The 22,168-nt window shown below is 41.8% G+C and overlaps 4 protein-coding genes and 1 non-coding gene across 7 annotated transcripts; 3 read left to right on the forward strand and 2 right to left on the reverse strand.

Moving 5' to 3' along the window:
* The first annotated feature begins 4,506 nt into the window (after positions 1-4,506).
* LOC104433840 (transcription factor MYB46) lies at positions 4,507-7,512 on the forward strand. Its single transcript, XM_010046717.3, has 2 exons — positions 4,507-4,934; positions 6,179-7,512. Exons 1-2 carry the CDS (start codon positions 4,651-4,653, stop codon positions 6,879-6,881), a joined length of 987 nt encoding a protein of 328 aa, XP_010045019.1. The 5' UTR covers positions 4,507-4,650; the 3' UTR covers positions 6,882-7,512.
* A 1,301-nt stretch (positions 7,513-8,813) lies between these two features.
* Positions 8,814-8,895, reverse strand: TRNAS-GCU. The gene has a single exon. It is a non-coding gene; the product is annotated as a tRNA-Ser (tRNA).
* A 187-nt stretch (positions 8,896-9,082) lies between these two features.
* Positions 9,083-13,156, forward strand: LOC104433842 (putative pentatricopeptide repeat-containing protein At3g23330). Of its 2 annotated transcripts, XR_005547279.1 has the most exons (2): positions 9,083-12,879; positions 13,019-13,156. XR_005547279.1 is itself a non-coding variant. In XM_018864847.2 (1 exon), the coding sequence occupies exon 1, from the start codon at positions 9,096-9,098 to the stop codon at positions 11,679-11,681; it is 2,586 nt and encodes an 861-aa protein (XP_018720392.2). In that variant the 5' UTR covers positions 9,083-9,095; the 3' UTR covers positions 11,682-13,129. The 2 variants fall into 2 exon arrangements, 1 of the variants encoding a protein (XP_018720392.2); XM_018864847.2 differs by having other exon boundaries at positions 9,083-13,129.
* LOC104433841 (chaperonin-like RbcX protein 2, chloroplastic) lies at positions 13,149-15,308 on the reverse strand. The gene is made up of 5 exons (XM_039304134.1): positions 14,670-15,308; positions 14,320-14,411; positions 13,793-13,850; positions 13,509-13,574; positions 13,149-13,434 (listed from the first exon to the last, which is right to left on the reverse strand). Exons 1-5 carry the CDS (start codon positions 15,015-15,017, stop codon positions 13,312-13,314), a joined length of 687 nt encoding a protein of 228 aa, XP_039160068.1. The 5' UTR covers positions 15,018-15,308; the 3' UTR covers positions 13,149-13,311.
* A 1,842-nt stretch (positions 15,309-17,150) lies between these two features.
* On the forward strand, positions 17,151-19,894 carry LOC104433843 (heterogeneous nuclear ribonucleoprotein F). 2 transcript variants are annotated; one of them, XM_010046720.3, is made up of 2 exons: positions 17,151-17,381; positions 18,946-19,871. In XM_010046720.3, the coding sequence occupies exons 1-2, from the start codon at positions 17,362-17,364 to the stop codon at positions 19,715-19,717; spliced, it is 792 nt and encodes a 263-aa protein (XP_010045022.1). In that variant the 5' UTR covers positions 17,151-17,361; the 3' UTR covers positions 19,718-19,871. The 2 variants fall into 2 exon arrangements, with proteins under 2 accessions (XP_010045022.1, XP_039163720.1); XM_039307786.1 differs by lacking the exon at positions 17,151-17,381 and having other exon boundaries at positions 19,032-19,098; positions 19,191-19,894.
* Positions 19,895-22,168: the final 2,274 nt, after the last annotated feature.

Raw genomic sequence — 22,168 nt, forward strand, 5'->3', positions numbered from 1 at the left:
GTTTTATGTATATAAGGGTTAATGTCTTTGGTTGTCTATGTACTTTTGCCCAAAAATCGAAATTGTCCTCTGCTTTTCGAAAAAGGTTACGTGCTTATTGCATATTGCCCATTTTAGATGCTGTTTTAGTGCGTTTTATGTATATATAAGGGTTAATGTCTTTGGTTGTCTATGTACTTTTGCCCAAAAATCGAAATTGTCCTCTGCTTTTTTTTTTTACAGGTTGTTTAACTGACATGAACGTCAGAATGCACGTGTCACGTTATGGTACGCTCAAAATCATTATGCAGCGCAAAATTGCTTGCAGCAACCATTGCAACTTGATTTGAGCTTGCCGCAGCCATTTCTGCTCAAGCTTCGAGCTAGTGGCCATGATCGTGAGAGATCGGGGCTCACTGCCTTGGACATGTGATCTGGAGCTTGTGGCTGCGGATGCTCAAGCTTCCAGCTCCCAGCAGCCATGGCTGCTCAAGCTCGAGCTCCACTCGCAGCTATGGATGCCAAATCTCGAGCTCATGGCCGCCACATGACCACTTGAGCTTGAGCTCTGGGCTCGTAGCTGCCAGTGGTGGTCATGACTGGACAAAGAACATGTCAGGACTTCTTTCTCAAGGTGCCTGGGCTCGAGGACCTAACTTTGCAAATGTGGGTGATGGTGTAATCCTCTGTAACTTCACCTTCACCTGCTCACTCAAGGACCTAAATTTGTAGTTTCACCTCGACCATGAATTGTTGTAGGAACTTGTAGTGGGCTTGTGGCCACGAAGGCTGTACTTGGGTTAGTCGAGATGAGGAGCAGTACAGAGGAGTGACGAAGGAACTTGTACTGAACCTGTAGGGCCTAAATTTGCATTTGACCTAGAGCATGAATTGTTGTAGGAACTTGTAGTGGGCTTGTGGCCACGGAGGCTGTACTTGGATTAGTCGAGATGAGAAGGAAGAGTACAGAGAAGGAGGGAAGAAGGTGAAGGAGAATTACTAGAGAAAGTCAGGTCAACTTCGTTTCGAAAAAGAAAGAAAAAAAAGATGGGCCAATTTTCAGCTTTGGTTTGAAAATAGTAAAGAAAATCTACGTCGGCAACTAGTGAATATCATTAACGTCGCCACGTCGACAATTCGCATCATTGGTGACATTTTTTAAAATGTAGATGGACGCTTTTGAATAGAAAAGTGAAGAAAAAGGACAATATTTTATTTTCGGGAGACAGTAAAGAAACCATAAATGATTCGCCCATTTCTAAGGCAACCAAAAAATTTTGCAGTGGTTTGCTTGTTTCTAAGGTTACCAAAAACAGATGTACTTTTGGGTGTTATCCGGCAAATGGAAGTTAAGACAGGAAGCTTGGAAGGTAGAACAGTGTGCAGAAAGAATTGAAAAGTGTAAATATGCTTTGCAGGATTTCCGTTCTGTCTTGTTGCACCGCCCCTTTGAATGTTTCAATATTATATGAGCAAGTTTAAGTAGAAAACAATTGAGAGTAGGGCAATTTCATATTCGACGCAAATGACAAAAATAGGAGCGAGATGATTAATTCTTTCGGTAGCTAGGCTTCCAAATGGTGAGGAGTGGCATGACCTTTTGGTTTTATTTTCGCTAGAACTATGGCGAATTCGGCATACGCAAAAACTCACAATCAAGAAAAACCCGAGTTGAAAATCGCTCGTGAATAATTGCTCATGAAGTCTTGTTTAAGGGTTTAGTTAAGAGTTCACGTCGTGATCGGCTTATCTTGATGTTTAAGCTAATCGACGCTTTCAACAAAAAATGAATTAACAAAAGACTCTGCTAGTCCCAGTGCATGACCGCTCGCTCTTTTGTTTTCTTCCTTCCACCAGGAAGTTCATCAATGAGAATCTTCCATGTTCCACTGGTATTCGAACGCGGCCCTGGCTTCCAGAGCCACAGTAATGATGGGAAATATCTCCAAGTCAACCTAGAAACATGAAAAGACATTCGGCCATGCTCATGTGAAGAATCCTCAAACTAGGATCACAAATCTCGACTCGCCACGCACGTTCTTGCAATAAGTGACCCCCGGATCGATGATCCGGAGGCGGCAGGGTTCTCCACTCCTCGGTTCGTCGACCTCTGTCCATCCACAGCGTCTCGTCTTTTGGGCTTTCGCCAGCCGTCCTGCCGACTAATCGATTGCGCCCCCTCTTTTTATCTTTTAACATTATGGCGTTCCGGAAGCCTTTTGGACCTCCCTTTTCGAGCCTTATTTTGGAAATTTTGGGGGGAACTTATAAGGGGCCAAACATCGCACGGGAAGAAAGGAGAGAGCGAGAGCAATGATGCAGAAGAGCAAAAGACAAATCGTGGCCGAATTGCATTGGGATGCACCCGTCACGTGGGCCAATGTTTCTTTTGTCAGATCTCGAACGAGGATTGTAAAAATTGTCATTGTAGCCGGACCCATTTTACTGGTTTATTGAGTTAATTATGATGCGTAAGGTCAATTGATGCTATCTTGGTATTGTTCATTTCGAGAGCTGAGCAAGACTCGTGTGCTGGAATCGCCAATCATACAAAGCCTTCGCAGCTAGCTTTCTTGTCAAATTACCAATGCAATATCGAAATGTCCCCATCGCCACCTCAACTACCATGACACGATGTAATTTGTGCATCGGCATGGGAATTTTTCTTTTTGGCAACCCTTTAACTCGTTAAGCGACAAGAAAGTGGGAGGTAGATAGAGAGATGCTATAGTACATGAATACGCTAGATGAAATAGTACGACATTTCATCACATGCATTCCTTGTCATTCGATGGAGGATTAGGATTCTTATACAGAGAGTACTTTCCTATGTTGATCAATCCTGTGTGATAATAAATGCTCGCGCAACGAAAAAGGGGCTCGATCAGAAGCAATTTTTGTCTCAAGAAATGTTATTTAATGTAGGCAAATACCACGTCGGGTTCAGTGACTAGGTTCTATGTTTTTGACGTGGGTTTGTCACTTGTCAGCAAAAGAAAATTTCAACGAGTGAGAAGGATTTTGCTTCCAAAGGTTGCCTTGGTGATAAAAAAAAAGTCAATGATTTCGATGCTCGATTCCTTTCATCTTTTCCTCTAACGGTTCTTATTATGTTACTTATGGATTAAATAATGGCACATAAACAGAAAAATGCAGCCGTGGAATCTTATTATCCATTTTTTTAATTTTGGTTTACTTTGAAATCAATTCATCGCACAATTTTTTCTTCCTCTCTCTCTCTCTCTCTTGCTTGTAACACACACTACACAGTCTCTCATGGAAAAGATAGCGCTCGTGAAACATGTACTATAAAATAATCGAGGGGGAAAACCAAACAAATCATATATTACCAAATTCCTTTCTAGGTCATTCAGAATACATATAAATTAAGGTAAAAACAAGAGGGCAATCCTGAACGATTTCTCTTCCTCAAATGACCTCGCGCAACGTGTCTTATATAAAGATCAGGGAGGAAACACAAACAGATGATAAATTACCAATTTTTGTCTGGATCATTCATTATATATTACATATCATATGATAACAAGACGCAGCTCTTGAATGGCTTCACTTTCACATGTGTAAACAACGAACTATAAAACCATTTTTACGAAATAGATCTGTTATGGGATTGTCTGGTTTTGGTATTAATGACAAACTAGGGAGGTAGATGAGAAAGCTCCAGATTTCTTGTATTATATCTATCTAGATTCTATGAATAATTGCATGGCGATGGCGAAATCCTATGCATGTCATTGCAAATCGTCCTGACATTTTCGAAAACTCGCCCGAATCGAAAAAAGACCATATAATCAGCTCATCACTTTTACGGGGAACGCATCGCATCCCATATCAAATGAGTCTTAATTAACTTGTTTTTTTTTATCATCACATGGAGAACACCTTTCTTGAACTCGGATTGAGATAGGCCGGTACTTACGTACATGCCCATAAGAGTATAAGGAAGCGACTGTTCACGATAGTTCTATCCCACTGTTATCCCATACATATGTCTCGAGATGAACACGTGAAATAGCATGTTTCGAATCCTTTTCTCGTGTGTCGACTACTTTTCTCATCGATCCTGCTCTGTCTTAAAGCACACGTGTGAATGAGGGAGGGAGAGAGATAATGTGAAGTGGAAGCAAGAAATGTTGGCTTGGTTAGAAAACAAAGGGGAGGTGTGTTTCTTTTGTTTTGGAGGGTTTCGCTCTCTCTCTTTCTCTCTCTCTCTCTCTCTCTCACTCACTCACCTCTCCATGATACACAAATGATTACTCCCTTGAGATTGAAGAAAATGCATTTGAGAGCTAGACAGAGAAAGAAAGAAAGAAAAAAGGCGAAAGGTGTATATGGAGTCAAAGACAAGACGACCACCACCCTCTCTCTCTCTCTCTCTCTCTCTCTCAGAGGTCCCTCTCTAAACCGTTTTCTACTCAGACCCATCAACCAACTCTCTCTCTCTCTCTCTCTCTTCCCTATGTTTCAAGCAAAACCCACCACCACCATCACCATCATGATGATCATGAACCCTTACAGCCTTTCTCTACCTTTCTTTTCATTTCCTCTCTTTATAAAAAGACCTTCAATCTTGATCCAGGTTGGGGGAGAGAGAGAGTGAACGAGTTACCACCACCCCTTTGTTTTATTTTCGATCCTGCATCTCTCAAAATGAGGAAACCTGATGCCTCTGGGAAGAACAGCTCCAACAGCAACGCTAACAAGCTGAGAAAAGGACTCTGGTCGCCTGAAGAGGACGACAAGTTGATGAACTACATGCTCAACAATGGCCAAGGCTGCTGGAGCGATGTGGCCCGGAACGCCGGGCTGCAGCGGTGTGGCAAGAGTTGCCGCCTCCGGTGGATCAACTACTTGCGGCCCGACCTCAAGAGGGGCGCTTTCTCCCCACAAGAGGAGGAGCTGATCATCCACTTGCATTCCATCCTTGGCAACAGGTACTCTCTCTCTCTCTCTCTCTCTCTTTCTGGGTCTCTAAGCTTTTGGTAATTAGCGTACAGCGCATATTCTCCTTTGTGTCTGATCAAGAGGAAATTCTTGTAATGTAATTATTGAAGGCGGCGAAATAGTGGATCTTTAGATGCCCATCGTCAATGGATAGAATTGATAGACAAATTTTTCTATTTGGTCACTGTGTAGCATTCACATCAACCTCTAATGTTGTGTTGCAAAGTTTGATAATCACATGTCTGGAAAAAGGAAGCCGGGTTAATTGGTAATTCCCTTAATTTGCAAAAAGCTAAGTCATTTTTTTCAAAAGGTGAGATGTGTGGATACTCAAGTGATTTGCTAGACACAATCAACCACTACTTTTATCCACGACAAGTATATAACATATTTTCTCATTTACAGTACCATGACTTTTTCTTCTTCTTTTTTTTGGTTGTGCAGTGGTAAACAAAGATAAATTTGTGATGCCGTAACGATAGTCATTTATCACATCCAATGTTCCTTTTAATGGATTAAAAAAAAAAATAACAGGACGTCACTAATTAGAGGTGTACTAAAGTATGATACTCTCTTAGACTCTGAAAATGACACAGGAAGCATAGCAGTATGTAGGCCAAATGAGAGAAAGCTACAAAGTCAAGTCCTATGAACAATGGACTGAAAAAATGACAAAAGAGAAATCTTGCATGCATACATGCAAAAGACACAAGAGCGACCTCTCTGCAATCTACAGGTGTTAAAAGGACTTTAGAATAGAGAATAATAAGTCTCTAACTAATTATTCGTTTATCTTACCTACTGCTTCGCTGGACTTTGGTTGCACGTAGAAAATAAATCGCGCCAGGACAATTCTGAAGTAAGTTTCCATGAACAGCCATGCATCCAGTCAAACGCACCAACCATTTGCATAAGAAAAAGAATACTATATAGTATATAGAAATACGAGCCTACTGAAATCTAGCTAGGTTGTTGATGCTACTGTATTATAATAAACCTAACGAAAGGACCAGAAGCTGAAAAGGACACCAACATGCTCTGGTGCCATTTTCTGGCCTTTGAGTTGAAGATACTCCACATCGGAATTATCACGCCGAGTATTATTCAATGCCTTGCATGATTATCTTGCATGTTCTTGAAAGTCATCTGAGCAACTTGATTTATCTGCCCTTACTTTTACATCAGCAGACAGTGAGTCTTATATTGCCTCATGCCTTCTTCTTCTTATTCAAAGGTGGTCGCAAATCGCGGCTCGGTTGCCGGGACGGACTGACAACGAAATAAAGAACTTTTGGAACTCGACCATAAAGAAGAGGCTCAAGAACTCGTCATCATCTTCTTGTAGACACTCGCCAAACACGAGCGATTCCTCCTTGTCATCAGACGTTAAAGATGTCATGGGAGGTCTCATCTCCCTTCAGGAACAAGGACTCATGCCACTTTATATGGACTCGTTGTCGTCCGTGCAAGCTTTGGCTCTTAACCAGGTTATCGATCCATTACTACCCTCACTCAACCAAGGCCTCGACCTCCCCGGTTTAAGTGGATACTGTGATGCAAATTCCAATTACTGCGCAGTGCAAGGCGGAGTTAGTGGTGAATTCGGGAGATTCGGAGGTGTTGTTGGTTGTGGCAGTAATGGAGATCAACTCTATGTTCCTCCACTAGAGAGCATAAGCATTGAAAATGTGAAAACTGAGAACACATATGACAGCGAACACAATAGCAGCAACGACCTTAGTAACTTCAACTATACCACTGATGATGTCGTTGATAACATAGGCAACTTTAACGACTATGGCAGAATAGAAAGCATGGCTGGTCTGGGGAACTTGTGGAACGGAGGAGAGGAGATGAAAGTGGGGGAATGGGACTTGGAGGAGTTGATGAAAGATGTCTCTTCATTTTCTTCTGCTGATTTCCAGGTTATTCAATAGGTGGTGATAGCTCTCTCCCAAAATCACCGACAGTTTTTTTCCTTTGTTTCTCTGTCCTCCACTCTAAGTGATAGAACTATTCTCACTTTGGATTAAGAAAAGAGCAAGAACCCCAGAATATACACGTTCTTGAATTTAGGAAACCCGTCTGTCATAGTCACATATGATTCCACAACAAAAATAATTTCCCCAGCTGTCCCTCTTGTCTTTGCTTAATTTCCTGACGACCGGCCTATGACCATGGTAGTTTATAGTGTATATCCCTTTTCTTCCCCGCCCCAAAATAAAAAGTGAGCAGTGGTACCTGGATTTGGAAGGTGAAGCATCGAATTGGTGTAATTAAGGTGCGAACTGGCTGGTACGCACTTTTGCTTGTAAGTAGATTGCTGAAGTCACATTTCTGTCGTTACGCGATCATGTGAAGTTCCGGAATAATGGTCGATGTATACATGTCAGAGATGGATGTGGGTAGACAATAAAGGTAGAGAGAAACGTCAAGTTGGTAGGTTTGCAAATTTGTGATCATTATGTGATGTACAAAATCGAAAGTCGGGGGGGTGGAAGTTGTTATTAGTGGAGAGTTATCTGATATAAAGTGAAATCATACATATTTGATGGAGGTGATGGAAAATCTCTCTCCCTCTCTCTCTCTCTCTCTCTCTCTCTCTCTCTCTTACCCCCCTCTTACCCCCACCCCGAGACTTCATAGGAAGATGAGCATGCTCGATAATGGAGTTAAATCAGTTAGTTGTGCAGTCCACTTGGTGGAAAAATAGACACTTAAAAGAGTACTTAGTCAGCTTTGCGCTCATTTCCTGCAGATATTATCTAAAGTTTTATATTCGTCCGTTAGTTATCCTCAATGGGTTAACTTCTAATTGCAATTATGGCTCCATTAATCACTGCAGCGAGGAAGAATAGACACCTAACCTCCTAGCCACGTTGAAAAGGGGCAAGCAGTACAAGCAACCTTTAAGAATATATGACCTTAATATTACAATTTCCCAACACATTTCTGTTTAAGTGCATAATTTATACAGACAATGACATTTTAACTCTTGAAGCAAAATCGTTCGTTAAAAACTACCGCCCCTAATTTTAAAAGTTCCCGTATAAAAGAAGATACCACTAGCTAAAATTCTTCAAAACGCAGCTAATCGTCAAGGTGATGTCGGTCTACACAACTTAGACGACACTAACAAAGCCAAGCTCACAAGTCAAGCCGCCGAACAAAGCTTGACGGATAAGCCAGGTAAGTGATTTCTAAAGGGTTTGATGTGAAAACCGAGGGAGATTTCTACCTAACCCTTAGGCCTATCCATCCAATTGTCATCAACTGATAAGCTAGGGCAAGCAATCCATGCATCCTTATTAAGCAGGGTTCCATTACTGAAGCTTCTGTTCACCATCGAGCCTCTTTGGCTCTAGTGGACTGGAAAAGTTCTAATTCTAGTCATTCAGAATGCGCACGTGTCGAACCGTGATTCGATTACCCTCTAAAGTTATAGCCAATGTAGAGGAATCGAGCTTTGGAAAAACCACGGGTTAATTCATAGGTTTTATTTATTGACATCTAGAAGGAGGAGGGGGGTTGGTTTGAGACATCAGCCAAAAAGGAATCGGGCCAATCCGAGGAGCCGGACTCTCGGAAAGGGACATGCAAACGAACCTTTTCATCTTTGTCTTGGAGCTTTAGATGAATGATGGGTTATTTTGACTTTTCTTACCGCATTTGACAGGTGCGGAATTCTCATAAGCCGTGATGTCGGACAGATCTCCTCCCTCCACTCTCCCCAAGATAACGATCGCTGAACAGTCGTTAACGAAATTATCACGGGCCCCCTTTTTTTAAAATTAAAAAAGAAAAAATTTGTGTATTTCAACGCAAATTAAAGGCGTGGCTCGTAAAAAAAAAGGAAAAAAAAAAGGCACCGTCGCCTGAGAGATTCGAACTCTCGCGGGGAAACCCCATGTACTTAGCAGGCACACGCCTTAACCACTCGGCCAAAGCGACTCAGTTGCTGTGGATTCGCTCAAAATAATATTAAAATATTATTTATATTGGTATGTTGCAACGTAGCCCAATAATAAAATGGGCCTCGAGGCCCGCTAGGCCCACCCGAGCTTGGTCGGGCCCAATTGCTTGGAGAGAAACATAACCGCAATAACGGTCGGTTGCCGTGACGCGGGGACACGTGGCTTTTTCGAGCGGAGATGTCACTGAGCTCCTCCAGCTATCTCAAGCTCCCACCTTCGCCGGCACGACCCGACCCGCCGAGCAGAGACCCGAAGGACTGGAACGCGCTCATCAGACGCCATGCCAAGCTCAGGAACGACGGGGCGATCCTGTCGACCTATGCGCGCATGCTGTCGTCGCGCGTGTCGCCCGACGAGGCCGCGTTGCCTCTGGTGCTCAAGGCCTGCTCGAGGCTGGATGACGTGGAGCTAGGCAAGAGGATCCATTCGAGTATCCTGGGTACGGACTTGATGGAGGATGTGCGGGTGGCTACTTCCCTTGTCGATTTTTATTGCAAGTGCGGGCTCGTCGAGGATGCTCGGTACGTGTTTGACAGAATGGCCGAGAGAGATGTTGTTATGTGGAATGCGATGATAAACGGGTACGTGGGTGTGGGTGATCACGAGGAGGCGATTTCGGTGTTCGTGGAAATGGGGAGGCGGAGTGTGAGACCGAGTTCTCGAACTGTTGTGGCGTTACTTTTGGCCTGTGGGGAAGCCATGGAGTTGAGAATGGGGCAGGAAATACATTGTTATTCTTTGAGGAGTGGGCTATTTCATGAATGCCCTCATGTTGGAACTGCTTTGATAGGGTTTTATGCGAAGTTTAACTTGAAGGTTCTGCACAGTGTGTTTGACATGATGGAGGTGAAGAACATGGTGAGTTGGAATGCAATAATCACGGGTTATTTTGAAGCTGGTGAGTACTTAATGATTTTGGAGCTGTTTGTGAGGATTCTAGAGGAGGGGGGCAAACTCGATGAGGTCACCATGTTGATTGTGATTCAGGCCTGCACAGAGTATGGATCTCTTGGTCTGGCAATGCAAATTCATCAAATAGCTATAAAGTCTGATCTAAGTCGTGATGTCTACTCAGCAAATGCCTTGCTGCATATGTATAGTAAGCTACAGAAACCAGAGTTCGCATACGAAATATTTAAATCTGTTCCTACCCGTGATGTTGCGCTGTGGAATTCGATGTTGTCAACGTACAATGATTTCAGCTGTCCTGAAGAAGCTCAGAGGTTGTTCTTGAGAATGCTAACAGAGGATGTCCAGGCAGATAAAAGAACTATTATTGTCATGTTGTCTTCATGTGCAGACTTAGCAGATGAGATGAGATTCGGTAGAAGTTTACATGCGCATGTGATTAAGGCTGGTATGCTTATTGATGTTTCTCTTGGTAATGCACTCATGAATATGTACAAAGATACCCATTGTACCGAAGCTGTCAAGAAGGCTTTTACTCAACTACCAGACGTTGATGTAATATCTTGGAACACTTTAATTGCAGCATTGGCCAATAGTAACACGAAAGTTGAAGCATTGGAAGTCTTTCTAAGAATGCATGAGTCTGAAATCAAACCCAACTCTCATACAATTATATCAATTCTTGCTTCCTATGATGACGCGCCTTTGCTCAACATAGGCCGATCTATCCATGGCTATGTAATCAAACATGGCATTGATATTAATATACCCTTGAACACTGCCCTGACACAGATGTACATGAACTGTGGTGATGAAGTGACAGCAGAGAATTTATTCGACCGCTGCTCCAACAGAGACATAGTCTCATGGAATTCTTTGATTTCCAGTTACATTAGAAACAACCAGACTCACAAGGCTCTGCTACTCTTTAGACGTATGATCTCGGAAGTTGAACCTAACTCAGTCACGCTTATAAATGTTCTATCGTCATGTATCCACCTAGCTGATCTTCACCTAGGCCAGTGCATTCATGCTTACATAACCAGGAGGGAATCATCTATTGGTTCCGATGCATCTCTTGCAAATGCTCTGATAACTATGTATGCAAAATGTGGCAGTCTGCACAATGCTGAGAAAGTTTTTAACTTGATTTGGCGAAGGGATGTTATCTCATGGAATGCTTTGATAACTGGCTATGGAATTCATGGTCAAGGAGAAGGCGCTATATCTACCTTTCTAAAGATGCTGGAAGATGGTATGAAACCAAACAGTGCAACTTTTGTGTCTATTTTATCTGCTTGCAGCCATTCTGGATTGATAGAGGAGGGGTTGCTTCTTTTCAGTTCAATGTTTTGCAAGTTTAAGGTGAATCCTGAACTTATTCACTATGGTTGTGTAGTTGATCTTCTTGGGCGTGGTGGCTACTTAGGTGAAGCTCTAGATTTTATCAATTCAATGCCTATCGAAGCTGATGCTTCAGTGTGGAGAGCTCTGCTTAGTGCTTGTCAAGTCCATTCTAATACCAAGCTCGTCAAGCTTGTCTTTGAGAAAATTGTCGAATTGGAGCCTATGAATGAGGGAAATTATGTTCTACTCTCCAATATCTATGCTACCGCAGGTCTTTGGTTAGAGGTCGGCCTTATAAGGGCATGGCTGAAAGAGAAAGGTCTTAGAAAACCTCCAGGAATTAGTTGGATTGTTATAAGAGATCAAGCTCATGTTTTCACTGCCAGAGATCAATCACATCCTAGGACGGATTTGATTTATGCAATTTTAAGTTCGTTGTCATGCTCCATCAAGGATGCTGGATATGTTTCCGATATCCAATGGATACTGCTTGATGAAGAGAGTTAGATGAACATTCGGAGGATCTGGTGCACATCAATTAGTAAAATATTTGAAGTCTCCTCATAAGATCTGCAAGTTCCTCAGAACACCTTGACAATTACAAGTCTCAGAATGGAAGGTAATATTCATGGTTTATCATCCCATAATTAGTGCGGTCGAACTTTAGGGCACCCTGCTACAAGTGATATCAAGCACTTGAAGTTTCTCATAGAGCTCCTTCTATGGGAAACAATGCTTATGTAGTTTGGAAAAGCTTCTTGGTATTATTCAGAACTGCATGGATGTTTGAAAGTTGAAGTCGGTGGTTTTAGGAGGAGGTGATGTTATCAGCTACTAATCCGGATGTCTGATTTGCTGGTAAGCAAGCCAAAGTGTAACATATTAGATGGCAGTGAATAGTGCATACTTGAACTTAAATGGTTCTGAATTTTGAAAACTTTGTTTTTTCCAATTTTGGGCTATAAGACGTTTAGGAGAGTAGTTGACAATGTATGGATTGCTTGACTATTTGGGGTGTATGCCTTTTCTGCTCCAGTAAAAAGATCGACATAGTCTTCAAGCTAAATGACATAGGAAACTTGTGTTTAGATGGAACATCATGATGACAAGGAGAAGAGAATGCCAATGCACAGAAATAAGGAGGTGGAACTCAGATAACATGTCGAGCATTTTCATCTCAAAAGCTTCAGATATGTGGACATGGATTGATAATGTATGTCAAGCGTATATAATTTCACCGCACGAGGTGACAACTAGAACGTGTGACAACCAGGTTTTTAAATAGTCAATATTACATTAGGTTGGGTTCTTAATTTTGGAGCGACTTTCCTACTGTGGTAATGTGTTTACCCACATGGAGATTTGGGGCAGTATATGAGGTTAATAATCACCCTAATTTGGCCCCAAATGAGGAAGATTTAATCCTAGGAAGTTGCATAGCTAAAAACTTATTTCAGATGACTACATACAGAAGCATTCTTTGGCCTTCATCCTCTTGGCAATACATTGGTCATACGGTGAAATTAGATTAGCACATCAATGATAAATCACTAACATTGAGGTAAAAAAGGATGCAGCAGTGAGGCAATTGCTTTTATGCACAGAAAACATCGCCGAGCCTTTTGCCACAAAATAAGAGCAGCAATTTAACACATTTCCAGCGCCAATTATCTTAGCTCGGCATTGTGTGGAGCTCTCTCCGTCGGTAAGCCCTGCAACCTGACTTGATCTAATCTTCCATTTCTTGAGTGTTTTATACTGCAACATGATGTATTCAGTTTCTATCGGGGTGTACTTCAGTGAACTCTGCATGTACGGTACTCATATCTGTTGCTTTGGTTTAGGGGGTTTTACAACCAGCAGCTAAACCTTTTTCGGTCGTCGAGTGAAGATAAACCTTTTCTTCCCCAAATGGTGTTCCAACTTTTGAAATGAAAATGAGAAGATTGAACTCATCAGAAGTAACAGTGTCGATGAAAGGGGAAATTATCACTGTGTAATAATTGCTTCTGTAAAGTATCTAGGAACTATTTGCATATGGTAAGGGAAAATTAAGATTGAAGCTTAGTAAGGATGAAGTAAAGCTAACAACTGACAGAAGTATAACCTAATGAATGGAATGTGAAGTTGCAACATCTTAGCCAATCTTCTCCGTGTTCATATCATCCGAGGGCCAAATAACAGTCTCCATTAGCCGTTCACGCATCAACTCCAAGTTCTCATCAGATATCTCTTGGTATATTTCAGCATGATTGCATTTCTATACAACAATGACACAAATTTAGCTGGATTACACATACACAAAGAAACGATTAATTTCTCGACTATTGTTACCTTGACCCATTTCCCATAAAGGTGAAGACGAGTTATCATTACTCTCTCAGCAAGATCATGCTTCTCCTGAGATTAGAGAGGGAGAGAGAACATGCAAAGTTATTCCTTCTTTCATATCCAGTGGGCTGAAAAAAGTGTAAATGTAACCTCTTGTTCTTCTGCTAATGTGGCCCTAGCGGGTCAAAATTTTGCGCCCTAATGTTGCAAAAGCTTTAAATGCAGGTTCGGTCATTATCTTTGCACGATCCATAACAAAAATGGTATTACAGAGTTCTGAAGAATACCTTTCCCAGTATTTTGATGAAACGCTTTCCATCTCCAGGCTTGTTTGTCGCGACGAATCTGGCCATTAGAGATGAAGCAGCAATACTTAGACATGATGTTGGAGTAGGGAAACTCGCACACAAAGATGACAGGGACAACAAGCATGAGCTAGAGAGTACGCCTTATTTCATGCAACTACTTGAAGTTACAACTTGAATGGACAATCTAAGGTTGGAGAAATCTCCCCTCGTTTTGATACAAGCTTCATCAAAATCTGCAGTTCTTAATTACATGCCATAAAATCTACAGTTAACTTCAAATTCTAAAATATAGAATCGACTATGCTTTGTAGAAAAACAAAGGGTTTTCTGACAAGTTCACACAATGAATTGGAGAAAAAGCATAATCTTCACGAGTACATAAGCCATCGGCCTTCTGTTTTGTCACGGGTAGTTCAGCAGATAACTGATAGTCGCGACTCAGACATGTACACAAGCGAGCTATGATCAAGCTAGCATCGCATGATAGGTGAAGATCAGAAACTTACTCATAAAACCACCTGTACTGCGTCGGGTTCATCTCGTACAGCTGGCTGAGAACCGTCCTCACGGCTTTATACGTGAAATAATTGAGTATTTGCTGCAGGCATATGAAAAGTTTTCCATGTAACAAGATGCTTCATAAAAAAGAATCACAGAAGATACGGATTGCCTCTTCTTTTCCTGGCTATATCACCAGTTCTTGTGCCCTTGTAATGACAGGAGGACATAATTCAATAGGAATAGTAAAAAAAACTACAGAGCACATGAGTATTTCACTCAAATCGGGACATCTAAATTACCAAAAATGAGCATGAAACCGTAAAGCTATGATGCATGCCAGACAGAGGATGCTCACCGTCTTGACATCCTCGAAACTGTCTTCATACTGCCCGGCCACCTCGCTCACGACCTTGAAGTTCTGGTGCTTCCGCTGCTTCTTCAAGAAGCAGCGGCGGCGCCTTGTGTTGCCGGAAATCGCCTTGGCCTTGAGCCGCCATTCATTCCACGAGTCAAGGAACGAGCTCCCCAGCTCCAACGATCCGGGCCTCGAGAGCTGCTTCCTTCCCAACGCGCTCCTGTGCAAGCTGACTAAATCTCCACCGCTCTTGAGGCTCATGCTCGAAGGAAGCGAATCGAGGCACAGGCATGGAGACGTGTGCGATTCCACGACCGACGAGCCCACGACGAATAGAGCCCCCACCATATCCTCCCCTCTCGCGGAGCCGACAAGAACGTCACAAATAAAAAACAAACTTGTTCTTGAGTATATGCAAGATCAAGATCAGGGTTCCTGTCAGAAGTATCCACGAAACTAGGGGTGCCCCCGCAAGAGAGAAATTCCGAGGGAATTAGCAAATGGGTACTTTAGAATATACGAGATGAAGAAGAAGAGCAGTCAAAGATTCACGAGTTGGGCGAGGAGGGAGAGAATCTTCAAAGAGAGGAGGTGTTTTCTGCTCTCTGCAAGGAAGGATTGGTGTGTTTTTTAAGGTGTGAACGTTTACCAGACGATATTTTGAGGTCCACAATTCTCCACCAACCGAAGCTTCGGTTTCCTTCTTCGTTGAATCTTTCTGTAGGCAGTCCGAAAGGACAAGCGGTCGGCTCCTCCAATTTCGCGGGATTCCCCCGCCACGTGGAGTCCCGGAATTTGCGGGAACGTGTTAAATTGGTCCGCACGGTGTTGCAATTCAACTTCGCCTCCTCCTACGGCCGCCAACTCGCACGGCTCGACAGGTGCATGCAACACGACTAAAAACTTGAAAACGTTCTTGTCCAAACGTATGTAATTGGAAAAGGAAAATGGACAATCATTTCGTATAAAGTGATTAGGTTTGAGCGAGCTACAACAAGTTGGAGCGAACGTGTCGGGCTCAAAAAGAAATTGATTGATCAGACCTGCTTATTTTGAATTTCAGATTGTAGGCTATATGAATAGGGGAAAGCATGCATGCCAAGCATAGGAGCATAATTGCTTGCTAAAAATAGAACTAGCAACTCATATCATATCCTATTGATTGTGTCACGACAAAACGGGTATAATAATGTTCATAAAACCATATTGAACCGATCAATTTGACAAGGTACTGATAGGCTCAGGAAAAATTTCCCATCATCCCCTTACGTTGATCCTCTTTTCTCAAAATATATTACTTGACACCGATTAATGTAAAAATAGGGGTGGCAACAGGCGCCATTTGTCGCACTGCAGAAAGCAATGGACATGCTAAAAAGTGGAGGTGATTGGATAATGCAGTTGGGAATGGAGATATGGACATGCCGATGTTTCTCGTCGGCCAATGTGAGGTTGCGGGTGAGGGCGGAGCTGACCGGCGAGGAAGGAGGGCGCGAGGATAAGGCGACTGAGGTCGATGCGGGGGGCTCGAAAATTGGCGATAAGAACCGGCAACCGTGATGTCGGAGAAGCGGCTATTGAGAGAGAGAATGGCGACGAGGGGAAGACAAGTTGGTGATTTGCAGCGAGGTGAACTGTTCGATATTTTTCTTGGCGCAAAATAGTGTTCCGTGAGGCAGAGAGTGCGAGTCACTTCACGCCCACCTTTGGGGCTGTTTGGAACATCGGTGTCCAACGTGGGGGCAAATTGAGAAAAGGCAATCAACACCGTGGGGTTTATTGAAAAAATTTGGACCAATTTCTCATTTCAGTCCTTTGCGAGGAATCCCTTCTGACGCAAAGAAAACCCTTACCAGGCTTTTCTCGTACGTACACAAAAAGGGAAAAAGGGCAGAAATCACCAAAAATTGTAAATTATATTGTGACATATTTACTCTTAACTTTTGTACGTAAAACAAAAAAATCCTAAAGTTATACATCCGTGGCACATTTATCATTCATTAAAGTTTCTCAACAAGAACTATTAAACATAGATGCTAGAAAGCAAATAATGTTGACATGGCGCTAAGGGTGGTTGAAAAATCACCTAACGGAATTTTGGTGAAGGGTAAATATATATATTACATACATACAATTTGGAGTTGGTATTAGAGACCTTACAGTAATAAGATAGCACATTATCCTGATAACATACTCTGCACTCGCCTTTATAAGAAGTTTTGCATCAGAAAAATATTTAGAATAAATATGTCATAGTCTTCACAAAAAATTCGAAAAAAAAAACAGAGAGAGTAAAAAAAGCATAATTTGGGATTTGTTGTGACTTTTTTTTTTCAAGGAGAAAGGAGAGTCAACAAGCCCATAAGAAATCGACCCAAAAAGAAAAGCCCATACGAAAGGCCGACGCCGCAGCCCAGTTACATCTATCAGCCCACGCTCAGCTCGAGTCGGGGGGAAGAAACGCGGATGCCACGTCACCATCTCGCCCCCTCCCTCCCCCTAGACCAGAAGCTTCTTTCCTTCCCCGTCTCGCATTCCAGAACCAGGTCTCTCCCCCTCGTCTTCCCTCGCCGCCCGTCCGCCACCGCCGTCAAATCGCAGAGAGCTTCGAGGTTCTCCGGCGAAAGAAGATCGGAGCGATTGATTCGCACCCATTCGAAAAGCAATTGACTCTCTCGCGCGGCAGCCAGACATGTCGATGTACTACAGAGGGTAAATGTCGATTTCGCGTCCTTTTTGTTTCTCTCTGTCTTTCGCTCGGGTCGTCGCCGATGTCGCGTCCGCTCCTCAATAATTACGACTGATTGGCTCGTTTTCTATGAGCTTTCGGAAACTCCGATGCCTTTCCTCTTTTTTCGGTGAATGATTTGGCTGTTGTTCTCCCGCGCGCATAGTATCTTCTGTAGGGTTTTTTTTTTTTTTTTTTTTTTTGAGTCCCGCCGGTGTTTGGGTTCTCCTTGCATTTGCAAATTACTCCAATTTGTGTCTCCAAGTTTGGAACTTGAACCCATCTTGGGGATTCTTTTTCTCCTTGTTTGTCGCTAGTTTCGGCTTCTGGGTTGATGGCGGATTAATTTGGAATTGCCAAGGTCCAGCTGGTTAAGTTTTTAGTTGCAAAACACGAGTTCTTGGAAGTCCGTTATCGTGCTTAAATTATGGTGACTGTGCATTTGATTATTTAGATGCAATGGCTGGGGTTGTCCTAGAAAGAGGCCGTTTTGTTTGATGTAATGGCCTAACTCCTGTAATTCCAGCTCAGGGGCATCATCACATTCAGCAAATATGTAAATTTACTATGAATGTCGTGTATAGTATAGTCAGTAGGAACTGTTTGTTTTGATTTTTTGTAAAGGTTTAGGTGTTATCATATACCTTTTTTGTACAGGGGATGTGCTTTGTCCGTTCACTGTGACAAGGAATATATCAATTCAGTGCCGTCATTTTAGATGTTCTGCCGGCGCGAACTTTGTCGCCTTGCGTAGTTTTTATGTATACTTCTCTTATCATCAAGCGATTTCTGTTCATTGTCCCAAATTTATTCCTGATTAGTCGTGTAGAATAAAACAGAAATTGTTCATATATACCAGTCACTCACCTCTGGTTGGTGCATTGCCCACAATTTTGAAGAAGTTATAGGGAAAGGAGAAGCGTTTGTATGTGGTTGACCCATTAAGAAGTGCATGGGGCAATGCTGCTTTCCTTTCCTGTATTCAGTGCATGTTTTGATAGTTTCATGAGAAATGAATTTTACAGCTTGAAGGCTTTGAAATGTTCTATTGATATGCTTTTAAGTTTTTCAGCTTAAATTTGAAGTTTATTCCTCATTTGCGATAATTGAACAATTGAATGGAGGAAGCCCACAAAAAGACATAGTCTCTTCATTCGTCGAGTATAGAATTTAGCTCAGTTAACAGCTGGTGACATCAGGTTCTATGGGAGACAATAGGTGGTTGTTTCACGCTGTGAAAGATGAGAAGAAGTTTCACTTTTGAAAGCATGAGCACAAGTTATATGTTTTCTCTGAAATTCTGGTAAAAACAATCATTGGATACATATTGGGTTGTAATTTTCATTAGGGACGATATGCTTTGGATGCCTGGAAAAACACAAGCATAGCATTGCTTACTTTAGTTGTTTGAAGGATCATCTTCTTTCCTCAAAGTAAAGAATGGCTAAAGACCATAGTTTGGGGTTCATTTTTATTTTTACTTTTTTAAACTGTAGTGTTGTTTACAAAACAAGTTACATGATATTGCTGCTCTTTCCCTTCTACCAGAAATTTTGGTAGGTTTGACTATTTTGATGACGGGCGTGAAATGGGTCCAAAGCGACAACGCCTAGTTGATCAGGGCTCTTCATTCTATGGCGCTTCTCCTGGTTCGAGCTACATGTACAATGCTTCACCTTATGCTTACACTGGTCAGTCTCCACCTTTCCCGCTGGTGCGGCTTCGCGGCCTTCCTTTTAATTGTACCGAAGCTGACGTTGCTGAGTTCTTTCACGGCCTGGACATTGTTGATGTTCTGTTTGTTCACCATGATGGGAAGTTCACTGGAGAAGCGTTCTGCGTTCTGGGTTATCCTCTTCAAGTCGATTTTGCCCTTCAAAGAAACAGGCAAAGCATGGGTCGTAGATATGTTGAAGTCTTCAGAAGTAAGAGGCAGGACTATTACAAGGCAATAGCGAATGAAGTTTCAGAAGCTCGTGGAGGATCTCCTCACCGGAGCATATCCCGAGGAAAATCTTCTAACGAGAGGAAGGACTCTGCGGAGCACACGGGAATACTGCGATTGAGGGGATTGCCATTTTCAGCTGGCAAGGATGATGTATTGGAATTTTTCAAAGACTTTGAGCTGTCTGAAGATTCTATCCATATTGTCTTCAACTCGGAAGGGAGGCCTTCTGGGGAAGCATATGTTGAGTTTGCGAGCACAGACGATTCTAGAGCCGCTATGGCCAAGGACAGGATGACACTGGGGAGTCGGTATATCGAGTTGTTCGTTTCAACGCACGAGGAGTTGGATGAAGCGGTTTCGAGGGGACGGTGATTCTATTATTAGTTCGCATGTAATGCTACTCTGTGACTGATAGGATTATTTGGCTGCACTGTAATGTTTAAAATTTCCTTTTTGAGGCCTGTTCAGGTCAGAGTGGAGTTTCTTGATCTGCATGGAGAAAGCATGTGTCAGTTTTGGCCTTGAATTTATGCTACTTTTTGTGTTCCATCAGTGGTTTAGCACTATGCTGAAGCACTAAAGAAACCCGAGGGGCCAAGTGAGTTTGATGCCGGCTCCTAATTTTAGGCTTTTCTCCAAGCCAAAAGCCCAACAACATGAGGAAAAGTTTTGAACATAGATGCTTGCATCCATCCGAAACTTTTTAAGGGATTGAATGGTGAAAATAAGACTAAATAATCAGCCACATTTGGTTGATGCTGGCACCTAATTCCATGGGGAATTGGGAATTACAGGGTTGGATTGACCCGTCGGGGAGCCTCGATCGCCACCGCGTCATTGGTCTAATAAATTACGAGTATACTTACATTCAGACATACGTTAATCGTATGTCAACAAAAACGGACAATCCGTAATTTTAAGCTCTCTTTACAATACCCACATGCGTGAAAGTAGAATTTTTCGCAGAAGGGAAAAACTTGTCCGGTACATATGTCAAATCCTAGCCCTAGAGCATCCGTCCATGAATGTACAACTCGTCTTGATCATTCTGGTATAGCTTTTACGAGAACTCGGGTGAAGAGGGTCCTTCGGACGACGAGTACACAGATGACAGCAGCGACTGTAGCGATGGCTACTACTCCTGGAAATGCCATCGCTACCACTAGCGAAGGTCGCGAAGAAGAACCGTGGAATCGCGCGATTTTAGTCATCGATTCTTCTTTATTTCTATTTTCTTGTTTAGTTGAATAGATACTTTGATTCCATGCTCAAACATAGCCAATGTGGAAATTTTAGGTGGAAGTTTGAGGTGGAGGGTGCTTTTTGAGTTTTCTTCGTGATGGGAATCGATCTAAAGGTACAAAGGGAAAATTACCAAAATATCTTAAATCTATTATAATCATGTCAATTCAGAATTTTTTTTTTTTTTTGCCAATTTAATTCTAAAATTTTTGTAATTGTGTTAATTGAGTCTATCTGATCAATTTTGACTGACTACTATTGATATAGACAATTCTAAGAAATATTTTATTGTCTTTCTTTTTTTTTTCTTTTTTCTTTGCCAGCTACTAGGTGAGGCTTGAGGGCCCTAGGCAAGGTTGCCTTCACTGGTGGCTGGCAAAGCTACCTCAGCCAAGGCCCCCAAGCCTCAACCTTAGCTAGCGAGGGCTTCATGGCCCTTGCCGACCTTGGATGTTCTAGTGACTATGTGGAGAAAAGCAAAGAAGGAAGAAAATGAAAAAGAACAAGAATTAATTAAAAATTTGAAAAAATAAAATATTATCAAATATTATTCATGTTAGTATCTAGGACCAACTTCGATGTTTTCATGAAGTATCTACCTTATGGTCTTGGCTATCACATAGTCGAATTTCATAATTTTTGAAGGTCATTTGGGTATTTAATCGGAGTTTCTAAAACTGTGCAATCTGATGTGTTCGGATCTTGTAAGTTGCAATGCATGGACTATATCATTTTTTATGAGGTTCTTTTGGAAATGTGTTCTGCATGAAATATCTCTCTTCATGTCTTCCCTACAACATATTTAAATTTCGTAATTTTTGTAGTTCATTTGCCTATTTAACCAAAAATGTTTCAAAAACTGTGCAAGTAGAGAATAGGAAAAGTAAATCGATTTTATCTTTTAATCCAGAATGAATTGGACTACGATTTCTTCAAAACTTGTACCTCTAGGTCTTAAATACAACGTGTCCAAATTTCAGAATTTTCTGAGTTCATTTAAGGGTTTAATAGAAATTGTTTTCAAAACTTGTACCTCTAGACATTCTTGTTCTAATGGTGTTTTATTTCTACTTTCTAGTTTACTATTTGTTTTGAAATTTCTAATTATATTCTATTATTGTTGTGCAGTGCGAAGTTAATGTATCAAGATAACATGTCAATGGGAAGTTACCGTGTAGTATACGCGTACATTATAGTTTTTTTTTGTAACGTGCGCTTACGTTATATTTTTTTTAGTAGCGATTATATTTTTGCAACGTGCGCATATGTTAACATTATAGTTTTTGGTAACGTTAGATTCTATTTTTTTTTGCGTACGTCCCTAACTATAGTTTTTTTTTGCAGAGACAATATGACAATCTTGACTTGCGTTAAAAGCCAGAGCATCCATTTTCACAATCATAACTATTGCATCAATTGGCCAAAATCAGCACAATTGCAAAAAATTTAGGATTAAATTGACAATACCGATAACATGTTAAATTCGACTTTGACAATCTTACCGTGATTTTTCACAATCATAACTTGTGAGAACGTGAATACCTTGTGTTTTTTATTTTGGTGTTGAGGGACGACAAGGTC

Source organism: Eucalyptus grandis, chromosome 2 (genome assembly GCF_016545825.1).
Source record: "Eucalyptus grandis isolate ANBG69807.140 chromosome 2, ASM1654582v1, whole genome shotgun sequence".
Lineage (NCBI taxonomy): Eukaryota > Viridiplantae > Streptophyta > Magnoliopsida > Myrtales > Myrtaceae > Eucalyptus > Eucalyptus grandis.